This window comes from Glycine max, chromosome 15 (genome assembly GCF_000004515.6).
Source record: "Glycine max cultivar Williams 82 chromosome 15, Glycine_max_v4.0, whole genome shotgun sequence".
Classification (NCBI taxonomy): domain Eukaryota; kingdom Viridiplantae; phylum Streptophyta; class Magnoliopsida; order Fabales; family Fabaceae; genus Glycine; species Glycine max.
In genome coordinates, this window is record NC_038251.2 from 7,540,332 (window position 1) to 7,552,214 (window position 11,883).

At 30.7% G+C, this 11,883-nt stretch overlaps 2 protein-coding genes across 3 annotated transcripts; one reads left to right on the plus strand and one right to left on the minus strand.

Annotated features, from left to right (window-relative positions):
- The first annotated feature begins 935 nt into the window (after positions 1–935).
- LOC100812246 (E3 ubiquitin-protein ligase MIEL1) lies at positions 936–4,707 on the plus strand. 2 transcript variants are annotated; one of them, XM_003546047.5, is made up of 12 exons: positions 936–1,265; positions 1,563–1,650; positions 1,744–1,800; positions 1,914–1,946; positions 2,026–2,103; positions 2,305–2,348; positions 2,446–2,486; positions 3,212–3,294; positions 3,413–3,504; positions 3,580–3,649; positions 3,787–3,828; positions 4,245–4,707. In XM_003546047.5, the coding sequence occupies exons 1-12, from the start codon at positions 1,216–1,218 to the stop codon at positions 4,368–4,370; spliced, it is 804 nt and encodes a 267-aa protein (XP_003546095.1). In that variant the 5' UTR covers positions 936–1,215; the 3' UTR covers positions 4,371–4,707. The 2 variants fall into 2 exon arrangements, with proteins under 2 accessions (XP_003546095.1, XP_040865899.1); XM_041009965.1 differs by having other exon boundaries at positions 958–1,265; positions 1,563–1,800.
- Positions 4,708–6,526: 1,819 nt separating this feature from the next.
- LOC100812789 (CASP-like protein 1E1) lies at positions 6,527–9,922 on the minus strand. Its single transcript, XM_003546048.5, has 2 exons — positions 9,567–9,922; positions 6,527–7,095 (listed from the first exon to the last, which is right to left on the minus strand). Exons 1-2 carry the CDS (start codon positions 9,830–9,832, stop codon positions 6,753–6,755), a joined length of 609 nt encoding a protein of 202 aa, XP_003546096.2. The 5' UTR covers positions 9,833–9,922; the 3' UTR covers positions 6,527–6,752.
- Positions 9,923–11,883: the final 1,961 nt, after the last annotated feature.

The following is an 11,883-nucleotide window of genomic DNA, read 5'->3' on the forward strand; positions in this document are numbered from 1 at the left end:
ATTTTAAAAATTTCACAATTCATTTTACCAATTGTAAATCTAACAATTTATCCTAATAGTCCAGCCCAATGATCTTCATTTGAATTACTTCAAAGTTCAAACAATACGTCAATCTTTGAACTCTATTTTACAAAGTTATACCTCACAACTCACAAGAGAATCAGCTTAATTGTTTTTAACATCAATCTGTCAATATATTTGTCAATCGTGTCACAATATTTCTGTACAGAGCACATATAATCTAATATTGTAAATTTGAGTTTCGTAGATCACAGAGACGGACATACCCCCCTACCCAAAAATAAATAAATAAATGAATGACATGATTCATGCGTGTGCCACTTGATCATGGTGCACGAATCTCGAAGCCCAACACCCCGTGGTGTTTTTTCTCTCCCTTAAAAAATTAGAAATGAATAATTGATGAAGATGGCCCTTGAAATTAAAATTGCGGCGTCACGATGATATCGAGATCAAATTATTACTAGTCTATCAAGTAGTTCAGTCCTTTGCTTCTTTCATAAGAATTTTTTAAGAAAAATGTTTTTACAAGTTTTTTTATTTTATTCGTAGTCAAACTATACTTATTCATCTACGTATAAAGATTAGAGATTTATTTATTTATAACTAAAAAAAAGAGATATATTTATTTATAGAATGTTTTTATACTATTTAACAATTTTTTATTTTTTATATTTCTCTTAATTGCAGAAGTTTATTTCTTCAAAAGTACTGCAACTGTCATTGGGTCTAATTCCGGAAATTGATTAAATAAGACCCCCCAAAAAAATAATAGTGCAACTGCTGAGTCAAAATTGTCTTACAAGACGGTTTGTTTTCTTGGTTGGCCTTTTCCAAATCTAAAAATCCCATTGGTAGATCCAACGGTCACATCTCTTTCTGTTAATTATTGTTGAAACTCATTACATCCTCTTGTCTTCTGTCATGCCAATCCTTTCCCACCACACCACCTTATCCTTTTTCTTTCTCTCTCTTACCAAGTGGATACATTCTATTTCTTATCAATTTTGGTTAGTAGCCAAAGATTTTTGATACTATTACATTACATTGCATTAAAATACTACTACATAATAACAACAATGGCTTGCTCCTCCTCCTTCCTCTTTCTTTGTCAATATCAACACCAACAGAATCTTCCCATTTCAGGAAACTCTTCTCTCAGCCTTCCTTCCCGGCCTTTCTTTTCCAAAACTCATGGAAGGTTCTATCCTTGAACGTCTTGATTTTGGGAAGATGGGATACGGGTACCTCATCTTATGTTATTCTTCCATGCCCTTATTCTTTTCATTTTGATTTTTTTTTCGTTCATTGTGTTTTGATTTCGGATCAAAGTTGGATACAGTTCCTTAAGTGTTGTTTGTATTGTTCTCCACTTAGAATTGTTAATTCGCGTAATCCTTTTAATGCAAACCTTTGTTATCAGAATTATCGAGGTGAAATTCCAATTCCGATTGAAAAATAACACAAAAAACACCTAAGGAATTTATTTAAGTTTTGTCCATTGGTTTCTTGTTTTTGATGATGTCAATGGCCTTTTGTAGGTGCAAGCATTATAGAAGAAGATGCAGGATTAGAGCACCATGTTGCAATGAGCTCTACTTTTGCCGCCATTGTCATAACGAGGCAACGGTATTTCTTGTTCTCACCCTTCTGTGTTTCATCTCAAAAAACCTTGTCTTTTTGCTTTTATCTGATGTGGGTGTGTGTTGTTCCCCGCATCAGAGCATGCTGAGCAACCCTTTTGATCGGCACGAACTCATTCGCCAGGACGTTCAACATGTAAGGATAATTTAATGTCCCACTTGATATTCATTTTCCACACTGCCTTGGTTATTGTTGCCTTTATCATGAGATGATGGTAATATGGTTTTTGCATTTTGATGTTGTTTCAGGTTGTTTGTACAGTTTGTGACACAGAGCAGCCAGTGTGTATCTAATATCCATTCCCATTTTGATTAAAAACTATGTTTTCTTTTTTAAATGTTTCATTTGTTTCTTTTGAAGGTTGCTCAAGTTTGCACAAACTGTGGTGTCAGAATGGGAGAATATTTCTGCAGCATCTGCAAATTCTTCGATGATGATGTAAGGGGTCACTGAACGAATCTACAGTATATGATTAAAATTTGCTTCATTAATATACTTATATTACTTTTACTTTGGGTTCTTTATATATCTTGGGGATGGACTTGTTTGAGAGTTGACAGTTGGTGTTTGCTTCTAGCCTGTGATTGTTAATCTTACTGTTTTCTATTTGATACTGAGCATTGGTTACACATTATGCAGACCGGGAAACAACAGTTTCATTGTGATGATTGTGGGATTTGTAGGTGCGTTGTTTGTTCGTTTGAATAAATCCATCCATTATGGCCTTAGTTATCCGAGTTTATGACATGCTACTAATTTTGGTGATGAAATTTGGAACAGAATTGGTGGTCGAGAGAATTATTTCCACTGCAATAAGTGTGGTATGCATTCAACATCTAGCTACCATTGTGTCTCTTTCATTGCTTGAGTATAAAAAAGTGTTTTTTCCTTTTTAAATTAAGTTATGCTGTAAATTGTTACTTTCAAATTGTTAAAAGATTCAATTCTTTCTTACCTTGCTTTTTTTTGAACTTATTACCTCTTTATCTATTTATGTGAAGTGCTGAAATCACATTTGAATTAATTTAATTATAGTAATCAATAGAGTTTGCATGGTAAGTGTATATTCCATGACCTGAAAGAATTAAAAACCATGCTATCAGCCTCTTAGTGACACCAGAAGTTCAGAAGCACTGCTTTGTATTGATTAACTCTGCTGTTTTTTCCTGTAATTGTGGATTTATTTTGATTATAGCTTCCAAATCATTTTTTTTTTGTAGTTGGAATGGAATTATTATTTTTTTTATTACAGTATGCGAGTTTCCTAAACTTATAGCTTTATTTTCGTTTTTGCACAAGTAATTTCTTATTTCATGTGCTTGCTAATGCAATGGAGCTGAAAAAATATTTTTCAAACTCATCTCTTGATCTATGGTATCTGATAATTTTGTGAACAGTATGTTTCATTTGTGCTATAATTTTCTCTGAATTTCTCTAAGATGGATTCTTTTGTTTCCTTTGGAATTTAGAGGCACACCTAATAATCATTCACATCAGTTACTGAATTTTTTGTTCTGTTAACAAATCAATTGCTCAATACTAACAGGGTCTTGCTATTCAACTAGTCTGCGTGATAATCATATGTGTGTGGAGAATTCCATGAGGCATCATTGCCCCATTTGTTATGAGGTGAGTGCATTGTTCCCCTCTTTTCCTGTCTCATGTTTTCAACCAAGCAAGGAATTTCTAGCATTTTGTCGTGAGAAACATGAAAGGATTCTGATATGACTTCATTATATTGGTATAGTACCTTTTTGACTCATTGAAAGACACTGCTGTTATGAAATGTGGTCACACAATGCATAGTGAATGTTACCTAGAGATGCTAAAGCGTGACAAGTGAGTATTAACTATTTACCAATTCTTCGGTCTATGCTTAATTATTGAATTGACTTGTTAATATACATGGATCAGGTATTGTTGTCCCATATGCTCAAAGTCGGTGATGGACATGTCTAGGGCATGGAAGAGAATTGATGAAGAGGTAGTTGGTTAAATTATATAGATGCTTTCACTTGATTCCTTGGTTTTTATATGGTTCAATAATCTGGAAGATTATTTACTGGCAGAAATGATGTAGTACAATTATGATGTCTTACTCATTTATTTTTGCTATATTAGATTGAAGCAACTGTCATGCCTGATGATTATCGGTACAGAAAGGTAGAGTTTTGCTCTTAGAAATGCTTTTGAATGCATTCTACTTCTATTTATCTCCATTTCATGTGCTTTCTGTGAAAACCTGCAAATTAGACTAGAATGTGCTTTTAAATTATGAATGCCCTTCTTGTCCTTTGTGTCCATGGAACAAAGAACACCGTATGGATGAGTTAGACTTTCTAGCAAACCTACTTATCTAAAGTTTGACATGCCATTTTAGGTTAAATTACTCAGTTGATCCTAAACTATTTGGAAAATTTCAAGCAGGTTCCCAAGCTATTTTTTTAAAAATCATTTTAATTTGAGAGTTGAAAATTATCAAATAGTTTAGGGACTAATTTAACTTAAAGCATCTAATTTAATTACACATGTATATATCATGGTTCTATCAGAAGATTTATAAACAACAACCATTGCAGGTTTGGATACTCTGTAATGACTGTAATGACACAACTGAAGTTTACTTCCATGTTCTTGGGCAAAAATGTGGTCACTGCAGTTCATATAATACTCGCGCTATAGCTCCCCCTGTTCTTCCTCAATGACCAGATACTTATGGTTTTGGAGACAAATTTTTCCGGGCAGTAAATTAAAATTATGACTCATTTATTGTAGAGCCTTATTTGATTCATCATCAAGATTAATGATGTACTATGCCCTGAAACTTATCTTGGGTTATTCTTCCTCCACCATTTGGAGTGGGACTGGTGGTTTTGTTATGAGGCACTAATTGGGCTGATATAAACATGGGTATACTGTAATATAGAGAATGTGGTTTAGTCAGCATGAGCTACTAGTAATTGTGTTTACTAGTGATGTATTGATGTTGGAGGATGGATTGGCTTGTCTTTGCCATTATTGAATTTAATCAACACAACTCAATGATTTCTTCCCTGCATAAATCAATCATATGCTATTACCTTTATAGTGATTGATTTGTTATGATTCAACGTACATATTGTGTTATACAATTCCATTTATCTATAATAACAATCTCCTTTTCCCTTGATCACTGCCATAAGTTATTCCACATTATCAAACAGAATAGATTTGGAAAGGGAAATGAATTGGATTAATTTTTTGAATAATTGCAGTTAAAACAATGCTATTTTTGGTGGTTACACTTTTACAATCAAGTGATTACTTGGCATTGCTAAGTTTTGCTGTTTCTGCAATGTTAAATCAAATCAACCTTCTTTTTCTTCATGATACATAGGTTATAAAGACTATGATATGTTGATATTAGTTGAATCTTGGATGCTCCTTTTTCTGTTCTACATGTACTCCGCATATAGAAATCGAATCATTCAAAGCAAGTGCTCAAAATAATTTCAGATACGTGAAAAACAAAGCAGTAGAAGAACTACATATACAATAAATTTAGAATCAAATAATGTGATTTAGATGATTAAAAATACCCCCTTGAATACCAGGGAGGAAGCCAAATCTGAAATTATTTTGAGGTTTGTAGAGACTTTGATAAATTTGATTAGAGAGTATTATTATCATCGAACAAATCTGAACATTTTTTATACGTCGAATTATTAAAAAAAATTATGTTTAAAGTTAGAATTTGTAATTCAAAATGCATCAACCACGTACTAAGATGCAGCATATGTCCGTACCCCAAAAAATAAAATAAATTTACCAAAAAAAAAAAGATGCAGCATATGTTGCACCTCCCTAATAGAAACCAAAATGAACCCGGATCACCTGCTCAAGGTACATTAGGTCTTTGCTTTTTACTAATGGCCAAATCAGTTTTTTAGGATATATAGTCATTTTCGATTTTGGATGTAGAGTGCTGACAAATTCATTCTTGAAAAAATGAAAAATTTAATTTTAGTTTCTAAAAAATGTTCTACGATTCGTTACCGTTAATGAAAAAGTCTACATGTGAGAATGAATTTATGTGTTTTATATGCGAAAATGACTATTTATTCAATATATAATTTAATCTTCATATTTTCTCCTTTTTAATCTCGGCAAGCATAACATTACAATAAAAACTTAACAAAAATATGAAAACAAACATAATAATAACCATAATGTTAATTAATAAGTATAATTTGTTCTAATGTTATGCTTGCAATGATTAAAAAAAGGGAGGAGATGAAGATTAAATTATATTTTGAGTAAATAATCATTTTTGTCCCAAAATGTGTAAAACGTTGACAAATTCATCCTTGTATGTGTCACGTATGTTCTTTCGTTAACAGTAACGAATGAAAGTTAATGGATAAATAGATTTATAATTTTTTCACTTTCGGGATTAACATTTGAATTTTCATCTTTCGGAGACGGATTTGTAACGTTTTATACATCTAGGGACGACGAAAATAATCATTTACCCAATTCTTTATTTTGTTTCTAATATTATTGTTATTCCCTTGTTAGAAAATGCTAGTTTCACGGTTTTTCTTTATGGTTTTTAGTTTGCAATCCTTTTTTCTTCACTAAAAAATGTTTGTCTAACAAAAATAAGAATCTTACTAACAATTATCCTCAAGGAATTTAAAAGAAAAATTATTATTAAAATTCACATAAGAGATACATTGAAAATAACAGTAAACGTGTATTAATATCAATGGAAACTTTTTATTTTTATTCTTTAACCGGTGTTCATGTAATACTAATTAACATTTGCCTTTTAATTATTTTGTTCTTATCAAAATATTTGGTCAAATTCTAACACCATATAGAAAGTTGAATGTCTAGCATACATTCATATGCTATAATCCAAATAAACCCATTACATGTTCCTAAAAAAAGTACAAAGTTTCTCTCACATTACAATGTAGTCAGTCTATTGGGCTTAGGGTGCCACCATAATACTATTAATTCTCACACATAACATATAAAATAAAGTTGTGGATAATTAACCACATTAAATTTATTGATTCAGTGATTAAAGACTCCTAGGCACCTTAAGTTGTCTGTTTAAGTCTCAAAACAGGAGGAACTATCAGCAGCAAGAGGAATGCTATTGATCCAAGCAGTGATATGAAAAGGGAAGCAGCCACTTGGTCACAAAATTTCCCAAACTCATTGCACACTTTGTTCCAATGCACATGTGAGTTTCCTTGCAAGCCAAGGAGACCAACTGCCATGGCGGCTCCGTTGCCGGAGAAGAGCAAAGCTACCATTACTGTGTCCAGCACAGTGATCAATGTCTCCATCGTTCCTTTGCCTTTACGCCTATTTGCAAGAGTGAGCAAGAGAGACAGTATTGCATATGCACATGCTATTGCATTTGCCCCCACATAATAGCTAATCCATGAACGAAAATTTGTGTTAGTTGCATTTGGTATATTTTTGGAGCTTAATTTTAAAATATCTTCAAGTAGAAAGTATCAAATGGAAAATAAATACATGTAATATTATAAAAATGTTGAAAAACAATTCATATTTTTTATTTAAGAATTAGAAGGATCCTTACAAATTAAATAGGATAATAGGCAAGATGATTTAAAATTGAGAAATACTATTAACACATTCTCGAATATTTTATTTTAAACACACTATTTAATATTGACTTGAAATTTAGAAATTACAATTTTTTGTGACTGTTGCTTTATATTTAATTTTTTATATATCAGTGGCTTTTTATTTAATAAACTCTATTCTGAATTATATAGTTTCTAATAAATATTAACCAATAATAAATGATATGTTAAAAGAAGTACTTTATACTTTTGATTAAAATTTGTTGAAAATGATAAAATGATGAGTAAATTCACTGAATAATAAGTGAGGTTCTTAAAATTTTGTATTTTCTAACTACTTTTGATTAATAATAAAAAAATATGTTAATATATATCTTATTGACATTTCTCTTAAAATTATTCATAAATACTTTTATCGGTGTATAGTATGGTTGGGTCAAATATAGGGGAAACGGTGACTATAAATGCTTGCATTAAACCGGGAAGCATGGTTTAGACAGATCTTTCTAGGGTCAATCTTTGAGTTCCATCCACATCTAGTATGGGCGTCTGAAGCACCTAATGAACTTTAATGTGAAATTTTCTCCCATTTATTTTCATTCTAGTGTTTTGTCTTTTGTGCAATAGATAGAGAAAACATTTTTTAGTGATTAATTTTTTTACAAATTTTCATCGGAAAAAACCATCTTGGAGAACAAAATCAAAGGATACAAAATTAGTAAAAATATGTATAATATTCTATAAAATATTTCACACGTACTGAAAAACTATTTCTTATGCAGTAAAAAAACTATTTTTGAATGTATTATTTAATATTAAGGATTTTATTTACCATTTTTTATAAAATTATTTTATCTTAATAGTTTGGTATGGGATAAAAATAAGTTTCGACAATAATAAAATAAATTAATCCAATGTTTTTAACAGTTTGACAACTCATTATATTTAGGTAATTAAATAATGATGATAATGACAATAACATTATAAATAATAATGAAGATAAATTATTATTATTATATTACAATTGTGCTGTAACATTTTGATATATATATATATATATATATATATATATTTTGTTGGTTTAATTAAATATTTAAGTTAGGTAACTTACATATCTAGAGTTAAGTTTTTTTTTTAACTTATTTAAAAGCCTTATTATAAAAAGACTCGATCCACATGCCACATTTATACAATAATTTGTGTAACGTTATTTTTTTTATGTTAATCTCTTTCTCGCACATTATTTATTACATCTCAAATGTTTCTCATTATTTTTTCTCTCTCTCTTAGTTGTGCAAACTATTGTAGTTAAAATGTACGTATAAATTTATTTGTTATGAATTTACATAAATAAATTTTTTAATTAAAAAGTATTAAAATAAATTCTCCAAGGTAAAGTATTTCACTTCAACTTCTTCTATCCCAAACGAAACATTACCTATAAAATTAATTTACAAGACGGCTGAAAATAAGGGGAAATCCTTTAACACATGGACACTGATCAGCTAATAATTTGTGGTGCTTGCTTGTATGATTGATTTTCTAGTTTTCCTATAAATACCAGAACCAATTATTAACGAGGTGGGGCTGGATAAATAATATACTTCATTTTTACTTATAAGACATAATCAACAAAATTTATCCTTTATTATAAGACTTTATTTTATCTTTTTTGTGTATTAATTATTTTTTTTACTAAAATACCCTAAATTATTTCTTTCTTTCTTCTATGGAAATTAATAGGCAAAAGATGAATAAATTTTCAATAAAATTAATAATATATTTGGAAAGATATTATAATTATAGACAACTAAATATTAATTAGTAACTTTCTTAATAAATGTAGATTAGTGAACTATGTATTATAATTAGGGACGGAGGTATTAGATTTTTACCTTTAGAAGCATTGCTTGAGGAATTGACAAAGCTTACACAGTAACTTCCTAAAAAGAAAAAAAAGGATTGACCCTCATATGCTATTTTTGATACTTACATTTTTAAAAAAAGATGAACGATATTTGATCACTTTTTTATTTCAAACAACTCGTTAATATCTCTTGTTTCTTTTTGTCTGTTTTCCTATTCCATCATACCTTATATATACTTCTCGTTAATATCTCTTGTTTCTTTTTGTCTGTTTTCCTATTCCATCATACCATATATATACTTCTGTATCTTTTTCTGCTGTGTCTCTAGGCGTTTACTAGGACATGGGATGTTCATATATATTTTTCTCAAGAAAAAAAAAAAAAACACAGCACATAAAAAGTGAGGTATGAGTATCAGAGAACTTACACAAAGGCAGACAAGTAATGCCACTTAGCTGCAACAGGAACGTACAAAGTTGGCATAGAATCCACAAGCTTGATTGGAACAATGGCAGTTTGCTTATCTGTCCCAATAACTACAGCAGCCACAAGGGTTAGTAAAAAGGCCAAAATCCTTAGAACCAAATCACAAGTTCCCACTATTGATGATGCAGACTTTTCCACCACAAACTCCCTTCCTTTGCCCTCACTCCCTTCCATCACATTAAAACTACCCTTACTCTGACCCTCCATTCTAACAACCAATCCAAGAGCACACAAAAACTCTTATGATTCTGTGATGAAGTGTTTACAAAAAGGTAATGTGTCTTTAAATAGTGTGTTAGCCCAAAATTGGGCGTGTGTGGAATTTAAGTGGGAAAAGGCAAGTTGGCAATATTAGGGGTGTGAAGAATCATTCATTTATCCCCATACTGTTTGTGTGGAATGGCATTTAAGGCGTGGAAAAGTATGCACATATCATATGTGACAGCGGGTCTTTGTTAGAAAGTAAATTAGCATGGAGAGTCAGCAAGCAGAGCAAGAAGTGAATTAGTGCATTTTTTTATTGAAAAAAAAAGTAGTAGAATGCTAAGGTATCCCTAATAGGCAAGTTGTGCGATGAAATGTTAGGACTGTGAGCAGAAATCTATCTAAAAGATTATAAATTCAAACCGCAAACAATTTCATCTAGTCACAACTATTCAACTAATTTTTATGTGTAACGAAATCTCTTTGAAAAGAGTTATCTACCAAGTAAAAAAGTGGTGTAAAAAATTTGGACCCACACCCATAAGAAAGATGAGAATTCATAGTAAATTCTTAACTACTTATATTAATTCGCATTCACCAATAAGTATATGTAACTTGTGCAACTCTAGAGTCTAGACAATTAGACATGATTAATGTCAAATGGGCAATCAATAATATTTCTATGCCCATCTTGCTCCACTGTCTGTTTGCTTGAAGGGATACAATTTCTGTACAGCCCTTCTCAAGAATATCACTTCATTGGAACTGGTTCTCCCATTATAATAAAGGGAAATTCACTTTTCTTCTTGGCCAAGTTAATCGTCCCTGGCTACTCTAAGCAAGCCTGACCCCATCCAACTGCGTTTTGTTTTAAGTTAGGTAGAACCAATTTTAATATGTTAAACATAGTTAGAATTTTTTTTTAACACTATGTGTTCAAATTAATTTTAACACTGGATTTTACATTAAAATATGCACATGAAATAATTGATTTTAAATGTTTACCAAACAGATACTTAATTCATAGTAATTTTTTTAATATTTTATAGGACGAGCTAATATTAAGTTGCTAATTAACTTGCATAATCTTTCCCATGCAAATAACTTGGGTTGTGGCGGGTTAGACAAATTGACCAATTCTTTTTATTCATCATTTTTCTTATTGAAAATGAGTAGATCTATTCAAATTTCATTTAAATCAATTTAATTTTAGGAAATATAAAATTGGTTGGGTGATTAAAAAGAAAAAAAAGCAAAGAAAAGCGATAGATGCAATCTTAATTTCCTGTTAACAAAAAAAAAAAATTAACAATTTAACAATTAATATTTGTCTATTAAAAGAAAAAAAATCAACTTAATTTAATAAAAACTCGGTCAACCCGAACTTATAGAAACTGATATTTGATTCTCTATAATCTATATCAATATGGTAACTAAAAAAAATGATTATTTTTTATACATGATAAACCTCATCATCGTAACCATTGCTAAGTCGTGACTAACCTTGCATCATTTTGCTACAAAAATGTAGGACAAGAGTTGACACGCCATGAGTGTCACTGCAATTCAAAAACCGCTTAAGTTGAATCGTGACTATACATCGGTCACCTTGCATCATCTTGCTATTAAAAATATAAGACAACAGTTGCACATGCCATATGTGTGCGGTGTGAACTCAAATTCATTCAAAAAACAATGCCATGTATGTATTGCACTACCTAAAATTTAAAAAAGTAATAATAATATATAAATAGCCGTATACTTGAGGATGTATATAGCTTTCTTGGTAAAACTGTAAAATATTTTATGTGAATGTGCAGATTTAATTAAACCCGTTTCTTTCCACATTTCCTTCCATGTCTACTTTTTCCAAGACCCACACCTCCTTGTGATTCAACACACACACACATATATGTGCGTGTACTTAAAAAACAAGTTATATTTTCCTATTTCATCAAACTATCGTACGTATATATAGATTGTAAATAACGTAATCATGCTATTCATTTAATTGTTGTGTGCTAGGCTGTTGGATCTTGCCTTTTTTGGTGTCA

Coding starts and splice junctions, on each gene's coding strand:
- LOC100812246 (XM_041009965.1), top strand. CDS start 1,216: ATGGAAGGTTCTATCCTTGAACGTCTTGATTTTGGGAAGATGGGATAC. Junction 2,487..3,211: donor TTTCCACTGCAATAAGTGTG/GTATGCATTCAA, acceptor CAATACTAACAG/GGTCTTGCTATTCAACTAGT. Junction 3,295..3,412: donor ATTGCCCCATTTGTTATGAG/GTGAGTGCATTG, acceptor ATATTGGTATAG/TACCTTTTTGACTCATTGAA.
- LOC100812789 (XM_003546048.5), bottom strand. CDS start 9,832: ATGGAGGGTCAGAGTAAGGGTAGTTTTAATGTGATGGAAGGGAGTGAG. Junction 7,096..9,566: donor CATTACTTGTCTGCCTTTGT/GTAAGTTCTCTG, acceptor TTCATGGATTAG/CTATTATGTGGGGGCAAATG.